This window comes from Diaphorina citri, unplaced genomic scaffold (genome assembly GCF_000475195.1).
Source record: "Diaphorina citri unplaced genomic scaffold, Diaci psyllid genome assembly version 1.1 scaffold795, whole genome shotgun sequence".
Lineage (NCBI taxonomy): Eukaryota > Metazoa > Arthropoda > Insecta > Hemiptera > Psyllidae > Diaphorina > Diaphorina citri.
In genome coordinates, this window is record NW_007378227.1 from 91,725 (window position 1) to 111,531 (window position 19,807).

General features: G+C 38.3%; 2 protein-coding genes and 1 pseudogene across 3 annotated transcripts in view; 1 reads left to right on the forward strand and 2 right to left on the reverse strand.

Annotated features, from left to right (window-relative positions):
- LOC103512130 (protein PRRC2C) overlaps positions 1–5,974 on the reverse strand; it is a gene marked incomplete in the record, with an annotated part of 19,730 nt that extends 13,756 nt beyond the window's left edge. The window contains 1 exon segment of the mRNA XM_026825697.1: positions 2,178–5,974. Within this exon segment, the coding sequence (XP_026681498.1) occupies positions 2,178–5,694 (3,517 nt within the window).
- Positions 5,975–6,467: 493 nt separating this feature from the next.
- Positions 6,468–13,548, forward strand: LOC103512140 (beta-1,4-galactosyltransferase 7-like). 2 transcript variants are annotated; one of them, XM_026825700.1, is made up of 4 exons: positions 6,468–6,670; positions 11,344–11,972; positions 12,276–12,483; positions 13,360–13,548. In XM_026825700.1, exons 2-4 carry the CDS (start codon positions 11,661–11,663, stop codon positions 13,530–13,532), a joined length of 693 nt encoding a protein of 230 aa, XP_026681501.1. In that variant the 5' UTR covers positions 6,468–6,670; positions 11,344–11,660; the 3' UTR covers positions 13,533–13,548. The 2 variants fall into 2 exon arrangements, with proteins under 2 accessions (XP_026681501.1, XP_026681500.1); XM_026825699.1 differs by having other exon boundaries at positions 6,468–6,615.
- LOC103512139 lies at positions 9,377–11,177 on the reverse strand (annotated as a pseudogene).
- Positions 13,549–19,807: the final 6,259 nt, after the last annotated feature.

The following is a 19,807-nucleotide window of genomic DNA, read 5'->3' on the forward strand; positions in this document are numbered from 1 at the left end:
ACCTCTAATAAGTAAAAACCGAGGCCGAAAACCAGCCTCTAATAAGTAAAAACCGAGGCCGAAAACCAGCCTCTAATAAGTAAAAACCGCGGAACGGCTGGCTTTCTCCTATCCTGTCTTCCTTCTCTCTTTGGGGCGATAATACCTTAACGTGCTGTGTGAACAGGCTGTAATGTATGTACGACTTATCATGTATCATTGTTTATGTATATGAAAACCTGATGTCAGTTGTAAGCTAGGCTTGGTTTCCATGGAAACAAACTAAGAGCAATAACATATGAATCGACACGCGTACCTACGTGCTGTGTGAACAGGCTGTAATGTATGTATGACTTATCATTTATCATTGTTTATGTATGAAAACCTGATGTCAGTTGTAAGCTAGGCTTGGTTTCCATGGAAACAAACTAAGAGCAATAACATATGAATCGACACGCGTACCTACTTTAGCAATGAATACCTATTACTCATACTCACCTAAGGTAAGTAATAATCCTAAAATAATGGTCAAGTTGATGATACTGTTTTTATTAGCAAACCTCCATGACCAAGTGAATATCACACAAGGTTTGCACGCAGGTGGTCCCGGGTTCGATTCAAGCCAGGGTTGAAGTTTTAACCCTGATTGTAGCCAGCCTAGTTAGCCTTGTAAGAGCTAGGTCGCGGGTTCGATTCCCACCCGTAAACCTTCATGACCAAGTGGGTATCACACAAGGTTTGCACGCAGGAGGTCCCGGGTTCGATTCAAGTTAGGGTTGAAGTTTTAACCCTGATTGTAGCCAGCCTAGTTAGCCTTGTAAGAGCTAGGTCGCGGGTTCGATTCACACCCGGGGCGGATTTTTAACAGATAAAGATATCGTTCTCAGAACGGTAGGTTTTCTCCTAATTTGTCCTTTTCTCTTCTTTTATCAAAGTGTTGTTCTCGGAATGGTTGGCTTTCTCCTACCCCGTCTTCTTTCTCTCTTCGATTTCGGGATGTTGAGGTCTGAGCTGTTACAGTTCCCTCTGTCAATTATAAAAAAAACTCCAATTGTGACCCCGCCCATAGTAAATAGTATGAAATTATTGACACGAGGGTCAACTCATCAGAAACCCACATACTTAATCATGATTTTATTTTTCCAAGAGGTTTGATAGAGGGAACTGTAATGGCTAAGGTCTTATCGTCCCGAAATCGAAGAGCGAAGAAAGATAGGATAGGAGAAAGCCAGCCGTTCCGAGAACGAACATTATCCGTTCAGGATAAAATCCGCTCGGGTGGGAATCGAACCCGGGGCCTAGTGCTTACAAGGCAGACGCGCTGACAACTAAGCTAACTAGGCTACCTGGACGTTAATCATGAAGACAAATAAGGTACACCTCACGTGACGTGATAGTGTATTTCTACCTAGTCAGTTTTACAACTTATCACTGGGCTAGATTCAATCAACTGATAACACATGATGGAACCTAATCAGTTTTTTCTTCCTACTGATAGAGCTGATGTCTTTCTTATTGGCCTAGTTAGCACTCAAACTTTGATATTTCTTTAGCTAGGGAAATTTCAGGCTGGTATCCTAACTGTAAAGTCCCCCAGGCAGACTAATACTTGAGCTAAGTACTTTCAAAAACATGTTCCTGGACGTAATCATGAAGACAAATAAGGTACACCTCACGTGACGTGATAGTGTATTTCTACCTAGTCAGTTTTCACAACTCATCACTGGGCTAGATTCAATCAACTGATAACACATGATGGAACCTAATCAGTTTTTTCTTCCTACTGATAGAGCTGATGTCTTTCTTATGAATTCTTCTTTCTTGTTTGGTCCATAGAGAGACCAGTTGACAAGAAATGAATACCTCTTCTTCTTTCCGTATTCCGAAGGGATCGACGTTTTTCGTTGGCCTCTCATCAGCCCTGGGCTGATTGAATACCTTCAAGTACCTACCAGCTTTTTATAGTTTTTTCTTACATATTACCTAAATAACTATCTTCACATTATGGCTACTACATGGCAAGAGAAGATTAAATAGAGTAGAAATAATCCAAGAGAGTAGAAATGATACAATACCTAGGGTAGAAATAATCCATCTTTTTTTTTTTTAATCCCATTGTAGGAACACTTGCCTAAATAGGTACCTACTTAACTATGTGAAGGAAAAAACAAAACAGGTAAAAAATAAGCATCTCTTACCTGAAGAGAATGAAGGAATCTTGCTCTCATCAATGGCTGAGTCCAGTTTCTTTTGTTGCTGAGTCAAGCCACTCGATGATTCATTCTTTGCCTTGTCAGCATTGGGTTTTCCAGAATTTTGTTGTTGCTGTGTCTGGGAGTTACCTTTGCCGCTATTGTTGCTCGCAGTTTTTCCTCCTTGATTACCAGAGGATGTTTGTTTTGAAGTCACAGATGTGGACTTTGGAGTTTCTTTCACTTTCGTTTTCTCATCGGCTTTCTTCAAATTCGTGGCAGGTGTGTTCTCCTTAGTGGTGGGCACGTTCTTCTTTGCTTTCACTTCTTGGAATCCATGCTCTGATTTGTTGTCACCTCGTTCTTTATTTTTGTGATCCATGTCTTCAACACTATCAACATCTTCCTTGTTTTCTTCTTTGACAGGTCGTTCTTTGCTGAACTTCTCATTCTTCCTTGCTGAGTAGGTCGCTCGGCCACCTCTGGATCCACGGGCAGAATAATTGCCTCTCTTGTATTTATCATCGTCAAGACTTTCCTTTCCATCACTCTCCCAATCTTTTTCAATTTTCTCTCGCCCACTCTTGCTACCAGGAGGTTTAGTAGATGGCTTCTTTTCCTTCTTGTCATCCTCAGAAGTTGCTTCTTTCTTTTCTCTTGGCTTTTTCTCATCACCAGAAAAGTTATTCTTGGAAGAGCTGCTGTAACTATCAGCTCGTCTGCCTTGGCCAGATGGGTGATTTGAGGAACGGTAATTGCTTCCCCCACCACCTCTCTGAGGATAATCTCTTGTGTTTCTTGAATCATAAAATCTGTCCCGCTCTTTTCTATCATTGTATCTTTCCCTATTGTCTCTCTCATTATACCATGCTTCATCTCTTTCCTTTCTTCCCTTCTCAACCCTTCTTTCTCTGGCTCCATCATGATATCTATTATCTTCTTTGCCAGACTCAGGGTCTGATTCAGAGCGAGCATGTCTCGAGTATGTAGTTCTAGCAGGAGGAGCTCTACCATGAGCACGTCGATTATCATATCTTGGATCCTTGGCTTCTCGTCCCCAGTTCCTACTGTTACCACTGTAGTTGTTTACCCATTCACCACTTGATCGGCTATTTTGATAACGGCTGTTTCCACGACCACTTCTTTCTCTGTCCCGGGGATGAGCATCTCTGTCCCCTCTTTCTTTTTTCCCACCTGCATCTTTGTCCTCTTTTCTTTCTACATTTCTTTCTTTATTTTCCTTGTCAACATTTTCTTCATTGGCTGGTTTTTCTTGAAGAGTTTCAGTGTGTTTTACACTCTCTGCTGGTGGACTATCTTCTTTCTTCTGGTTTGAACTGAACTTGGATGTATTCAATGGGGTGCTCCAAGCATCCAAATGTTTCTTATCTTCTTCCTTTACATCCTTCTTGTACTCACTAGTCTTGTCTGATCTTACTAATGGTACGAGTACACTGGACTTGTCTTGTTTAGACTCGGAAGCCTCTAGCTTCTCCAGGGTAATAGGAACACCAGCTCCTCTTGTATTTTTGAATACTCCCATGGGCTTGCGTTCACGTTCAGTATTCTCATCAGGATCATCAATAACATTGAGCTTGTCGTCTCTAATGTTAAGTTCTGAATGAGATGTTTTAGATTCACGGGAAGCACGGCTGTCCCTGCTATCAGGCCGTGTTGGCCTTTCCAATCTTCTTTCCTTTTCCCACAGAGGTTCTTCTCTCTCATATTCAGCATGCTCTCCCCATCTGTTATCATATTCATCATGCTTTTCATTTTCCCAGGAATTCATGTCTTTGACATTTTTCTCTCGTATTTCATTGTCTGACCTGTATCGGTCACTTTCATCATCATATGATTGTTTACTCCTATCAGAATCTTTTCTCTTTGGAGTTTCACGTTCCCAGCTATCACGTTGACGTGATTCACTCGGGTCACTTGAGTCTGAATATCTTCCTTGATATTTACTGTCTGGATCTCTACCATAGTTTGATTTCTGGTCAGAAAACTTACGCCCATCATAACCACTGCTTCTATAATCTCTATCTCTGTTATTCATGTTGAATCTGTCTCTGGAATTGTAATCCCGATAGCGATCATAACCTCCTTCATAGTGGTTACGTTCTTCATTGAGTCTGTAAAATCCTTTATGTGGTGCCTCTTCGGGATGCTTCCTTAGCCTTGGAGGTTTGTTGGAAGTAGGGAATCTACTTGATGAGAAATTATTAGCAGGTTCCTTGTAACTCTGAGGCTTGTCACTACCCAGCTGTGTGAGTTGTCTGAACTCATTACCATCCTTAACTACAGGCTGTCCAGTAGTTTTCCTCTCATCTTTCATTTCACTTTCTTTCTTTTCTTCAATTTTCTTACTCAGAGCTTCAAATTTCTTGGCAGCATTATTTTTAGATTCTATGAATCTTTGTTCTTCAGATTCTTTTCTGACTTTAGCTTTTTCAATGATTTCATTCATTTCTTTTTTCTTCAAGAGCTTCATTTCATCTTCATTATGATGAGAACTTGTTTTATCAGAAATTGCACTTGACTTTTCAGCATATCTTGAAGTAATTTTGTTTTCCTTGTTTTCTGATTCTTCTGCTTCGTCATCACTAAAATGTAATTGTTGATTATAATCTATATCGTCATGCAACGTCCAGCTACCTTCCTTGGAAACATCATCAAGTTTGTTCAACTCTTCTTCTTTCACAATAGCAAAGTTAACAATATCTTTGTTACGAGAAGGCGGAGGATGCTGCATGAATCTACTGTCATGATTTGGAGGATGATGAGAGAAACGAGGTGCTACACGAGGAGGGGGTGGAGGATTGCTGAAACCTGTAAACTGAGGCTCTTGTTGTTTCAAGAATTTCGGCATGATGGCTACCACTTCTGGACGCACAGTTTCCGAGGGGTGGTCCTGGACAGGAGCAGTCACCTGCAGGTTGCCAACTTCTCCACCTGTCGTGGGATGTGAACCACCTTGTAGCCAACTTCCTTCTGTTTGTGGTCTTAAACTTGGGCCTGGACCATATTGAACATCTGTGTTGCCTGACAGACTTGGGAACTCTTGATTGAAGAGAGGTGACTGAAGTGTACTGTTGTAGTTGGGAGGATTTGAAGGTTTGCCTGCAGCCTTGGCACTCCATGACTTGTCTGCTACAATGGGAGGAGGAGGGATAGATGTGTTGATAGTTGTAATGGGAGGTGTCGACAGTACAGAGTTCTGTTGTCCTGGTGGAGGGCCAGTTTCTCCAGGCTTGTTGCCCCATCCTGAACCACCAGTGGGTACTAAGTTAACAGGAGGATCGTTTCCACTACTTTCAGATTTCAAACTTGGCAAATTAGTTGGTTTTCGAGCTGAGGGAACCTTACCGAGAACGGACATTCCATGTTTATTGTAGAGGGTTTTCTGTTGGTTAGGCTTGGAAGATTCGCCTTTGCCAGTAGTGAAGACATTATTTAATTTGAGTGAACTGAATTTTAGCTTTGCTTTCTCCCCCTTCGACACTGTCCCGGACGATATAGGCATAATGTCTGCAGAGAACCATTTAGATCAATTGCAGACCCTCAGAACGAACCTTTGTTTTGGTCCGTTCAGATGGGTGAAGAATTAAAAATGAAGATAAACAGTTACTTCCCTGAATACCAGATATCTCGAAAGAGATGAAAAAATGTCTAACGTACTATTTTCAACGAAAAAATATACACCATACACTATTTTTTATGTTTAAAAAATGTAAAATGTAATTTTCACGAAACGAAATCACAAAATCTCTGTACAAATCATAAAATCAAAATGTCTTCCATTTTCCATTCATAACCTACACCGGTGTAAACATGGGAATAAAAGAAATGAAACACGTAGGGCTGTGCAAGGTTCATCCGAGGTCATGCAAGCCCGGTTCTACAGTTTCCTATCGACCCTCACTGTAGGCTCACGGACAGTACCCGAAAGTTCTCCGAGTATGCTCCGAGATCAATAAACATTTCAACATGAACTGTAGTACCGGGGCTCAGCTACCGTAGGTACTACCGTAGTTCAGCCATCTGTTTCAAGGAGTTTGAAGACGACTTCCTATCGACCCTCACTGTAGGCTCACGGACAGTACCCGAAAGTTCTCCGAGTATGCTCCGAGATCAAAAGACATTTCAACATGAACTGTAGTACCGGGGCTCAGCTACCGTAGGTACTACCGTAGTTCAGCCATCTGTTTCAAGGAGTTTGAAGACGAGCGGATTCTGAATTTTTAAAGTGGAGCCAAATCCGTATTAATCGAATACCTATATCAAAATCCAAATATAAAATTAAAATTTAAAAATTAATTTAATTATTTCTTTAATGCAGTTTTTTTAGTTATTTATTTGATTCTGTTATTTATTTCTCAAAGTTCTCTACCTAGATTTACTTAAAAGACAGTTAAATAATCAGTCAAATCGACAAAACCCAATGGTAAGATCAATACAGCTATTACTTAGATCCTGACATTCTAGACGTCTACGCAGAGGTAAAATTGATTTTAGCCAGCAGTCTCCGTACTTTTTACCAGTTCCCGATCGATCACTGGAGTTAAGCAACCTTGTACTTGGTTGGTATCTACATAGGTGAATTTTTGGCCATCAATCATGTACTGGCATCTCAGCCCCACTTAGGCAGAGTAATATAAATGTGAAAAAGTACTTGGTTTTTTGCTAATTAGAGCCAGGAAAAGTTAGTAAGTCTTTCTTATGAATTCTTCTTTCTTGTTTGGTCCATAGAGAGACCAGTTGACAAGAAATGAATACCTCTTCTTCTTCGTCGTCTTTTCCCGTATTCCGAAGGGATCGACGTTTTTCGTTGGCCTCTCATCAGCCCTGGGGTGATTGAATACCTTCAAGTACCTACCAGCTTTTTATAGTTTTTTCTTACATATTACCTAAATATGTAACTATCTTCACATTATGGCTACTACATGGCAAGAGAAGATTAAATAGAGTAGAAATAATCCAAGAGAGTAGAAATGATACAATACCTAGGGTAGAAATAATCCATCTTTTTTTTTTAAATCCCATTGTAGGAACACTTGCCTAAATAGGTACCTACTTAACTATGTGAAGGAAAAAACAAAACGGGTAAAAAATAAGCATCTCTCACCTGAAGAGAATGAAGGAATCTTGCTCTCATCAATGGCTGAGTCCAGTTTCTTTTGTTGCTGAGTCAAGCCACTCGATGATTCATTCTTTGCCTTGTCAGCATTGGGTTTTCCAGAATTTTGTTGTTGCTGTGTCTGGGAGTTACCTTTGCCGCTATTGTTGCTCGCAGTTTTTCCTCCTTGATTACCAGAGGATGTTTGTTTTGAAGTCACAGATGTGGACTTTGGAGTTTCTTTCACTTTCGTTTTCTCATCGGCTTTCTTCAAATTCGTGGCAGGTGTGTTCTCCTTAGTGGTGGGCACGTTCTTCTTTGCTTTCACTTCTTGGAATCCATGCTCTGATTTGTTGTCACCTCGTTCTTTATTTTTGTGATCCATGTCTTCAACACTATCAACATCTTCCTTGTTTTCTTCTTTGACAGGTCGTTCTTTGCTGAACTTCTCATTCTTCCTTGCTGAGTAGGTCGCTCGGCCACCTCTGGATCCACGGGCAGAATAATTGCCTCTCTTGTATTTATCATCGTCAAGACTTTCCTTTCCATCACTCTCCCAATCTTTTTCAATTTTCTCTCGCCCACTCTTGCTACCAGGAGGTTTAGTAGATGGCTTCTTTTCCTTCTTGTCATCCTCAGAAGTTGCTTCTTTCTTTTCTCTTGGCTTTTTCTCATCACCAGAAAAGTTATTCTTGGAAGAGCTGCTGTAACTATCAGCTCGTCTGCCTTGGCCAGATGGGTGATTTGAGGAACGGTAATTGCTTCCCCCACCACCTCTCTGAGGATAATCTCTTGTGTTTCTTGAATCATAAAATCTGTCCCGCTCTTTTCTATCATTGTATCTTTCCCTATTGTCTCTCTCATTATACCATGCTTCATCTCTTTGGAGGAACGGTAATTGCTTCCCCCACCACCTCTCTGAGGATATTCTCTTGCATTTCTTGAATCATAAAATCTGTCCCGCTCTTTTCTATCATTGTATCTTTCCCTATTGTCTCTCTCATTATACCATGCTTCATCTCTTTTTCACGATCAACATGAATTGTGTTTGATCATTCCGTTCCGAGACAGATTTGATGAGCTGTTGATCTTTTTGATGCATATGAAAGTGTTTCTCGAGAGACAAAATATTGTGTATAATGTGTATGTTGTGAATCAGGTAATTGATCAAATCATTTTTTTTTTTTTTTTTCCTTACTATAATTTTTGTAACCTGGTTTTCCTGAAATTTGGTGAAAGTGAGCACTCTAAGGAGAAAAAGGTTTTATTTTGATTAAATTTGGCTTAAAAAAAAGGTTGGTAAAAGTTTTGTGATTAATTAATTGTGGTTTTGAGATTAGAGATCTTTTTTTTCTCCCTCCCGAGTGTCTAGACAAGCCTTAATTTGGCATTGAACTTAACTGTTCAATTTTCTTCCTTCCCCAGGTTGATTCCTACAGGTTCAACCGTGGCTCTCTCATCAACGTGGGGTTTCTGTACATCCGAGAAAACACTCACTGTGATTTTATCGCCATGCATGATGTGGACTTGATCCCTATCAATCCGCGCCTAAATTATTCTTACCCTGGCGATGCAATTATGCATATTGCTGCCCCTGATTTACATCCCAAGTACCACTACAAAACATTCCTTGGTAAGTTTAGAAAGTTCTGAAACATAATATGACCTAGATTTTTTTCAAGGTTTGACAAAGGGAACTGTGACAGGGGAGGTCTTTTTGTCCCGATATTGAAGAGAGAAGGAGGACAGGATAGGAGATTTAGGCTCTAGGGACCTCAAAACGTGTTTTTTCACTAAAAACTGACCATCAAAAATTTAACCCGATTACATTAGGTACTTTCCTTCCTATAGGATAAGGAAAGTAAAAAAGTGGAAAAAAAAATAGTCAGTCTAGTTTGAACGATGAACAACCTTTTAAACTAGACCCAACTGGGCTGAACTTTATATTAAACAGATAAGGCTTGTTCTCGGAACGGCTGGCTTTTTCCTATCCTGTCCTCCTTCTCTCTTCAATATCGGGACAAAAAGACCTCCCCTGTCACAGTTCCCTTTGTCAAACCTTGAAAAAAATCTATGGTCATATTATGTTTCAGAACTTTCTAAACTTACCGAGGAATGTTTTGTAGTGGTACTTGGGATGTAAATCAGGGGCAGCAATATGCATAATTGCATCGCCAGGGTAAGAATAATTCAGGCGCGGATTGATAGGGATCAAGTCCACATCATGCATGGCGATAAAATCACAGTGAGTGTTTTCTTGGATGTACAGAAACCCCACGTTGATGAGAGAGCCACGGTTGAACCTGTAGGAATCAACCTGGGGAAGGAAGAAAATTGAACAGTTAAGTTCAATGCCAAATTAAGGCTTGTCTAGACACTCGGGAGGGAGAAAAAAAAGATCTCTAATCTCAAAACCACAATTAATTAATCACAAAACTTTTACCAACCTTTTTTTTAAGCCAAATTTAATCAAAATAAAACCTTTTTCTCCTTAGAGTGCTCACTTTCACCAAACTTTTTTAAAGCCAATTTTAATCAAAATAAAACCTTTTTCTCCTTAGAGTGCTCACTTTCACCAAATTTCATAAAAAAAAAAAAACAGGTTACAAAAATTATAGTAGGTACCTAAGGAAAAAAAAATTGATTTGATCAATTACCTGATTCACAACATACACATGATACACAATATTTTGTCTCTCGAGAAACACTTTCATATGCATCAAAAAGATCAACAGCTCGTCAAATCTGTCTCGGAACGGAATGATCAAACACAATTCATGTTGATCGTGAAGTGTTGATTGACTCAACAAAGAACCTCCCACACTGTTGCAATCACAACCTTGTACATTTATCAGCAAAATGATGAGTACAGTTATAATTAGACAGAGGAGAATGAGAATGCTCAAAATTTTGTTGCTTCGGAGCAATTTGTTTGTGAATATTTTCCATATTCCAGTGTAGACAGTCATTTTCCTCCTTCTTTTCTTCCTTCAAAATTGTGTCTTTATTAGTTTATTCCATTTGTAACATCATCTTACAAGACTATGTAACAACCATTGGCTCAATGTAAAAATTTACATTGATCTGGTGCAACCTTCTCCACAAATACACTTGGAAATGTGTTTTCCTTAGAGTATGGGCATATTTGAAGAACCAAGTGCTTTTATTGAAACTGTTAGGGATTTTATTAAAGCCAGCATGATACATCCACCAATTTCTTCCTTGCAGAGATGTGAGGATAGGCTTGTTAAAAGCTGAAAAAATACATTAGCCAGAATTACTTAGTGCCAATCGTTTTTATTAGTAGTAGTATTATTATTATTATTATTATTTCAGGATAAACCTCTATTGTTACAGTTCCCTGTTTAGTAAATGTACAAGTTTATTTCCAATAGTTGACTAAGCAGCGGTGCATATGGTCAGTATCTGGATGGGTGGTTGTGTTTTACTAACTTTTCCTGGCTCTAATTAGCAAAAAACCAAGTACTTTTTCACAGAAACTCCAAAGTCCACATCTGTGACTTCAAAACAAACATCCTCCGGTAATCAAGGAGGAAAAACTGCGAGCAACAATAGCAGCAAAGGTAACTCCCAGACACAGCAACAACAAAATTCTGGAAAACCCAATGCTGACAAGGCAAAGAATGAATCATCGAGTGGCTTGACCACATGATTGATGGCCAAAAATTCACCTATGTAGATACCAACCAAGTACAACGTTGCTTAACTCCAGTGATCGATCGGGTCATCGGGAACTGGTAAAAAGTACGGAGACTGCTGGCTAAAATCAAATTTACCTCTGCCTAGACGTCTAGAATGTCAGGATCCAAGTAATAGCTGTATTGATCTTACCATTGGGTTTTGTCGATTTGACTGATTATTTAACTGTCTTTTAAGTAAATCTAGGTAGAGAAATTTGCTTAGTCAACCATTGGAAATAAACTTGTACATTTACAAAACAGGGAACTGTAACAATAGAGGTTTATCCTGAAATAATATTAATAATACTACTAATAAAAACGATTGACACTAAGTAATTCTGGCTTATTTTTTCAGCTTTTAACGAGACTATCCTCACATCTCTGCAAGGAAGAAATTGGTGGATGTATCATGCTGGCTTTAATAAAATCCCTAACAGTTTTAATAAAAGCACTTGGTTCTTCAAATATGCCCATACTCTAAGGAAAACACATTTCCAAGTGTATTTGTGGAGAAGGTTGCACCAGATCAATGTAAATTTTTACATTGAGCCAATGGTTGTTACATAGTCTTGTAAGATGATGTTACAAATGGAATAAGAACCTCAATAAAAGAAAAAGACACAATTAAAGGAATGGAATAAAGACACAATTTTGAAGAAAGTAAGGAGGAAAATGACTGTCTACATGGGAATATGGAAAATATTCACAAACAAATTGCTCCGAAGCAACAAAATTCTGAGCATTCTCATTCTCCTCTGTCTAATTATAACTCTACTCATCATTTTGCTGATAAATGTACAAGGTTGTGATTGCAACAGTGTGGGAGGTTCTTTGTTGAGTCAATCAACACTTCACGATCAACATGAATTGTGTTTGATCATTCCGTTCCGAGACAGATTTGATGAGCTGTTGATCTTTTTGATGCATATGAAAGTGTTTCTCGAGAGACAAAATATTGTGTATAATGTGTATGTTGTGAATCAGGTAATTGATCAAATCAATTTTTTTTTCCTTAGGTACCTACTATAATTTTTGTAACCTTTTTTTTTTTTTTCCTTACTATAATTTTTGTAACCTGGTTTTCCTGAAATTTGGTGAAAGTGAGCACTCTAAGGAGAAAAAGGTTTTATTTTGATTAAATTTGGCTTAAAAAAAAGGTTGGTAAAAGTTTTGTGATTAATTAATTGTGGTTTTGAGATTAGAGATCTTTTTTTTCTCCCTCCCGAGTGTCTAGACAAGCCTTAATTTGGCATTGAACTTAACTGTTCAATTTTCTTCCTTCCCCAGGTTGATTCCTACAGGTTCAACCGTGGCTCTCTCATCAACGTGGGGTTTCTGTACATCCAAGAAAACACTCACTGTGATTTTATCGCCATGCATGATGTGGACTTGATCCCTATCAATCCGCGCCTGAATTATTCTTACCCTGGCGATGCAATTATGCATATTGCTGCCCCTGATTTACATCCCAAGTACCACTACAAAACATTCCTCGGTAAGTTTAGAAAGTTCTGAAACATAATATGACCATAGATTTTTTTCAAGGTTTGACAAAGGGAACTGTGACAGGGGAGGTCTTTTTGTCCCGATATTGAAGAGAGAAGGAGGACAGGATAGGAAAAAGCCAGCCGTTCCGAGAACAAGCCTTATCTGTTTAATATAAAGTTCAGCCCAGTTGGGTCTAGTTTAAAAGGTTGTTCATCGTTCAAACTAGACTGACTATTTTTTTTTCCACTTTTTTACTTTCCTTATCCTATAGGAAGGAAAGTACCTAATGTAATCGGGTTAAATTTTTGATGGTCAGTTTTTAGTGAAAAAACACGTTTTGAGGTCCCTAGAGCCTAAATCTAAAGTTTCAGCCATTGGTCCGTGTGTGTCTGTCTGTAAACAAAATATCTTGAGAACGGTAAGAGCTAGAGACTTGAAATTTGATATGCAGCTGTCAAATGTGACAAGGATGGGACACGAAACTTTTGGTCAAGATCGGTGTAACGCTTTGCGGTATTTTGGCCGCTTTTTGGCGGTTTTCGGTGTAATTCAATGATATCTCGGGAACAGTATGAGCTAGAGACTTGAAATTTGGTATGTAGTCTACAAATGTGACACGGATGTCACACGAAACTTCTGGTTACGATAGATGCTGCGGTTGGCAGTATTTTGACCGCTTTCTGGCGGTTTTCGACCGCTTTTTGGCGGTTTTCAGCTATACTGACTAAACGGTTAGAGATATTGTACAAGTTACAATAGAACAACACCCAGATAAGCATCATTCAATAGGATAAGGAAAGTCGTGGGATGTTCACACCAGATATTTTTTTTCTTTTTCTTCTTATTTGACTAATTGAATCCATGATGTCCTTTTTCATACCAGGTGGTATTCTAATGATGAAGAACGAGCATTTCCAAACGGTGAATGGACTGAGCAACAAATATTGGGGCTGGGGATTGGAAGATGATGAGCTGTATGTGAGAATTAAAGAGGCCAGAATACGAATAGAACGACCCGAGAATGTAGGCAGTGGGATTGACAATACATTCAGGTAAGGTGAACTTTTATCTACCGACATAGACGAGTAGGTATTACATTAGGCTTGCATGCCGAAGGTCCCGGGTTTGATTACCGGCAGAGTCGAAGTTTTCATTTTATTATATTATTTAAGAGGTCTGAGAGAGAGAACTGCAACTGCTAAGGTCTTTAATCGTCCCGAAATCGAAGAAAGAAGGAAGACAGGATATCAGAAAGCCAGTCGTTCTGAGAAAGAACATTACTCGTTCAGAATAAAATCCTCCCTTTTGCGGAATTGAACCCGCGGCCGAGCGCTCTCAAACCAGACACGCTAAAAACCAAGCTAACTAGACTGACAGGTACTTGAATTACGAGGTGCACTCAGCTACTATAGGGTTAGGTTAAACACAAAAATTAGCTTTCTTTTTCATTGTCGTGGCTTCTGAATAATATCTCATTTTAATGTCACCCCAAATCTTTGTTCTTCAGATTCTTTTCTGACTTTAGCTTTTTCAATGATTTCATTCATTTCTTTTTTCTTCAAGAGCTTCATTTCATCTTCATTATGATGAGAAAAAAATAAATGTGGGCAGGTGGGCCAATAAATGGTACGTTTTTTAGGTGGGCGAATAAATGGTACACTTACCCTACGTCTATTAAGTCTGAGAATACGCGTAGTAAAGAATTTTAAAGATCTTAAAATAGACTTTCTGACCTAGGTAACACCGAAATGATGACCAAGGTATTAATAATTGATGATGGATCCTTGTTATGATGTAATGCTTCATGCTTCATTTCTTCAAGGGATATAAAATTATCAAGACATGTGAATTCGTACTTGGAGTGCGAAAGTATATTTTTTCAAGTTCCGAATTGATGATCAAGGTAATAATAATTGATGATGGATCCTTGTTATGATGTAATGCTTCATGCTTCATTTCTTCAAGGGATATAAAATTATCATGACATGTGAATTCGTACTTGGAGTGCGAAAGTATATTTTTTCAAGCTCTTAGTGAGCGCCACAGTCACCAATTTAGCCAACACCTGGGAGCCCTGGGAGCAGCCTAAGACGCGTTTCATTCTTGTTGGAACTCATTAGTTAGACATAGCTCTCAGGTGCTGGCCAAGAATTTGGAAGTGTTATTTATACTTCAGAGATGGAAATTGTGGAGAAACGAGAACCTGCGTTTCTATGTAAGATTTTATTTTAGTGTTGAGTGTTGTTGTGAGCGCCACATGTACTTCTTCTTCTTCTTCTTCTTCTTCTTCTTCTTCTTCTTCTTCTTCTTCTTCTTCTTCTTCTTCTTCTTTTCTTCTTCTTCTTCTTCTTCTTCTTCTTCTTCTTCTTCTTCTTCTTCTTCTTCTTCTTCTTCTTCTTCTAGAATTTGGAGGTGTTATTTTTATTTTATACTGCAGAGATGGAAATTGTGGAGAAACGAGAACCTGCTTTTTTTATGTAAGATTATATTTGAGTGTTCTTCTTCTTTCACTAAACCTTATCCCATTTCTATATGGGGTCGGCATTTCCGTATTTAATTCTCCTTCTCCACAATCCTCTGTCTAGGGCTTCTCCTCTGCGCCATCTTTTCTCTCTCAGATTTTCATTGACTTTGTCTTTCCATCTTTTCTTTGGTCTGCCCCTTTTCCGCCTTCCTCTGACATACTTCAATATATCACCCCACACCACTGATTCTATTAGAAGTAGATTTCTATATATATTGGAGATCTTATCTCTATCTCATCCCTGAAACAAATTAGTAAAACCTTCTTGGAGGTCTTCACGTAAGTGCACATGATCCTTGGTCCTTGAATCCCTGGCTAATCCCTGCAGTACCTATTTAGTATGGAATCGCCCTCAGGACTCGAATCGTCCTTGATGTTCCTCTGTGTCTCAGAGTTCTCCAGTGCTAGGTATCTAAAAAGATCTATTTCTTCTCCCAAGAACTAGAATTGAATACACCTTGTAGGTATATGTAGGATTTTTCAAAGAAAAACAAGACCTGTTAAAAAAATCTGGTGTGAACATCACACGACTTTCTATTACATTTGCGGAATACGTATTTGAAAAAAAAAAAGTTAAAAAAAAAAGTCCCGAGCCTGAGCCGCCTGTGGCGGCCGATTTTTGGTCGAAAATTTCCTATCTTAGACATACATACATATATCACCTTATCACTTTTATGATATGTAACTGACACATTAAACATTAATACATTACTGTTAAAAGTTGGTTCAAATTTGAACCAACTTTTCAAGCTCTAGTCTCTGGTACCGAAAGACCCGGGTTCACTTGCCGCTAGAGTCGAATTTTACTCTATCCTAATATCCTGGGACTTATTCCCCACCTTACGAGGGCGCATTACAATGAGGTGCTACTCGATAAGTAACATTAGGTGCAATTAGGGGTACACGATCACGCAAACTCTCACAAGGCACCTGTATCTATGATCTGGTTTAAAGAGCTAGAAATATACTAAAAAAAAAAAAAAAAAAAAAATTGGGGTAAAAATTTTATATTTTCTCTGTCATACTCAGTACTTTGTCCTAGTCTAATTCAAATTCAATTTTTCTTTTTTCCTCTTCTCACGAAGAAAATAAAAAGAAACCTGAATGAGATACCATTGTACAGTAGCTTTACGTTTTTTCCTTACTTGTGAAATTTTTAAGAGCTGAAAATAAAAATCATCTGATTATTTTGTAGCATAAACGCTTTGAATAATTTAAAAACTTGTTTTATTACTTCTATTTTCCTGAATTATTTAATAGATTTAATAAATGATGATAATGACTGTTTAGTACCTAACCTGATGTTTCCAAAGTTATTTGAAACCATGCACGTTGCATACACGTAGCAATTTCAGGTGTTCACACAAATTGTGACTTGTGACAAATTCTAACCTTCCTATTTAAATACAGGTGCGAAAAATCGAAATTTATAAAGTACATAGGTAAGTAGGTACAAAGATGTATTCTTCAGATTTAGTATCTAAGAATGTCCACTGTCCACAGAGATCAGCAAATACTAGGTTCTTTTCAAGTTCGTATTAGTAAACAAAAATTTTATTGTTATGTGTACGGTTACGTTTAAATGACTTTGAAGTTAATATGAATTAGAATGTCTACCTCAAAACATTGACGTCTTCAACTTAATAACTGCAAAGTAGATTTCTATGTATATTAAAGATCTTATCTCTCTCTCATCCCTGAAACAAATTAGTAAAACCTTATTGGAGGTCTTCACGTACACATGATCCTTGGTCCTTGAATCCCTGGCTAATCCCTGCATAATATGGAATCTACATGTACCAGGTACCTACCTGCAGTATCTATTTAGTATGGAATCGCCCTCAGGACTCAAATCGTCCTTGATGTTCCTCTGTGTCTCAGAGTTCTCCAGTGCTATCAAAAAGATCTATTTCTTTTCCCAAGACCTAGAATTGAATACACCTTGTTTATAGAAAATGAGCCACATATATAGGGTGAGACGAAAATAACGAATGAACCATGATCTATTTAAACTTCAGATTTAGTATCTAAGAATGTCCACTGTCCAGTGTCCACAGAGATCAGTTCTTTTCAAGTTCGTATTAATAAACAAAAATTGTTGTGTACGGTTACGTTTAAATGACTTTGAAGTTAATATGAATTAGAATGTCTACCTCAAAACATTGACGTCTTCAACTTAATAACTGCTATCTTGGTGGATGCCCAAAAAGTGTCGCACCGACAAAGAGGCGGCTAGCTTGTCGCCAAATCGAGATTAATAATATGGCTTTCCATTCGGTGACATCGCAGTAAATTGTATGGCAGTTAATTCCCCGTCATTAAAAACATAAAAAGTTGACAGTCAAACCCTTATCAAATAGGTATAACCAGTTCTTGTGTAGGTTTGTCCTCGGGTTTAAGGCCAGGCACTCACTATCAATCAGGTAGACCTGACAGATGGACCTTTTCAGCCGTACCTGTCAGGTCTACCTAATAGTGAGTGACTGGCCTAACGTCAGATTCGCAATTTTTCACACATTCTGTAGGCAAGATAGTGAGTCGCTGGCCTAACGTGAGATTCGCAATTTTTCACACATTCTGTAGGCAATTACTATCATAGATGGTATCAAAACAAACACCTTCTTCTAGTAGACTATTTTGTAAACAATCGGACGAACTTATCCCGTAGTGAAAACCAAAACAATTAGGTATTAAACTTGACTATCATCAACTTCATCGTGCGATCTACAATAACATATTCTTATTAAATATGTTTATATTAGACATCCTAGGTTATAAAGTTATGAAATAGGTAACTACAAAACTTATTACCTTTATATGATACAATGGATACACGTTCCGGTTTTGATCTTATCCTATCCGTATCCATTGTATCATATAAAGGTAATAAGTTTTGTAGTTACCTATTTCATAACTTTATAACCTAGGATGTCTAATATAAACATATTTAATAAGAATATGTTATTGTAGATCGCACGATGAAGTTGATGATAGTCAAGTTTAATACCTAATTGTTTTGGTTTTCACTACGGGATAAGTTCGTCCGATTGTTTACAAAATAGTCTACTAGAAGAAGGTGTTTGTTTTGATACCATCTATGATAGTAATTGCCTACAGAATGTGTGAAAAATTGCGAATCTGACGTTAGGCCAGTCACTCACTATTAGGTAGACCTGACAGGTACGGCTGAAAAGGTCCTACGATAGTAATAAAAAAAAAGGCATAGTGGACGGGCTATTTTATTGTTTCTGTACTTCTAGAGAATCTAGAGTAATTCTTCATGTAGGTACACAAATGTATAGATTTTAAAATGTACTATGTACTTGGTGAAAATTATGAATGTGCCCTTGATCATGACTTAGAGCAGATTGAGGAGTGGTTGAGGAAGTTTAGTATAAACCATCGTGTATCTATGATGATATTGATGATCTAATACTCAAATTATTGATTTTGTTAGCAATCTAAAGCTCAATTACAGACTGTAGTAGTAATCTATTTTGCTTAGTTATATAAAGGGTGTCCCAATTTGAAAGGGTCATAACTTTTTTTTGCGTTGTTTTATCTTTCCCAATCTTTGACAGATTGATTGTAAACATATCTCTCAAGTCACATGTTTACACCAACAAACCCACACCCACTGAAGCATTGAAAGGTGAAATTGAACGTTGCATCAACGAGATGCCATCGGGACGGGAAGCGTCCCGATGGCATGACACTCATAGCATGGTCTAGAGGTCAGAAACTAATCTGGGACGTGACTGTTGTCGACACCCTCGCAGATTCGTACGTTTCCAGATCTTCCACCCAAGCACGATCCGCAGCCGAAGCCGCCTGCCAAAGAAAAAAAAATAAAATATGCAAACCTTATCCAAGACGGGTACATCTTCAAAGGTCTCGCTCTGGAGACAATGGGCCCGTTCTGCAACGAGATGAAAAGCTCGCTAATCTCGCTATACTGTGGTAATAGAAAGTAATAACCCAAGTTCATTACCAGTGTCTACTGTATTGTCTACAGCCTCAGGAAGGTCCTATGATATTGGAGATTCTAAATATTCACATACTGAACAAGACCTCGTGGAAAATTTTGCTCGTGATTTTCAATGGCACACGCAGAAATTTGTACCGTATTAGTAACTCCGGAGGTCCCGGGTTCGATTCCCGGTGGGGTCGAAGTTTTTTCGGCTCTGTGCTTGGAGTTCGGGGTGCACTCAGCCTCGTGAGGACAATTGAGCTACTTTAAGCGATCAGTGGCGGCATTGCTAGGGTAAAAATCACTTTTTTGACATCAGGGGATCCCAAAACGGATATTTCCAACCATTTCCCGATTTTGAAAATTTGGACCGATTGCAATAGGTACTTTCATTACTAGTATAGCTCCGCTATACTGTAGTAATAGAAAGTAAAAAGATTCTTGATAGATGGAAATTGATTGCAAAGGAAGCACTTGATAATGCTGTGATATCCACAAAAAGTTATGATAGGTATTTGAATTGAGCTACTTTAATCGAGCAGCTATCAGTGGCGGCATTGCTAGGGTAAAAAGATTCTTGATAGATAGAAATTGATTGCAAAGGAAGCACTTGATAATGCTGTGATATCCACAAAAAGTTATGATAGGTATTTTGTGCGGGTACTGAATTTTCTCAAGTTGGAAGGTTGACAAGTTTTAATTTTAATTAATTTATGTGTTAGGTACATCATCTAAAACCATCAAAAGGTAATTAAAAAGTATGATATGATAATTATGTATGCAATGTTGCAATGTCCAAATCTCATAATGATTCCTTACTACTTACTTATCCAGTTA

Excerpts from the sequence above, each read along its gene's own strand:
- LOC103512140 (XM_026825700.1), top strand. The coding sequence starts at position 11,661 with ATGACTGTCTACATGGGAATATGGAAAATATTCACAAACAAATTGCTC. Across the intron at positions 11,973-12,275 it reads ATGTGTATGTTGTGAATCAG|GTTGATTCCTACAGGTTCAA; the intron begins GTAATTGATCAA and ends TTCCTTCCCCAG. Across the intron at positions 12,484-13,359 it reads CCACTACAAAACATTCCTCG|GTGGTATTCTAATGATGAAG; the intron begins GTAAGTTTAGAA and ends TTTTCATACCAG.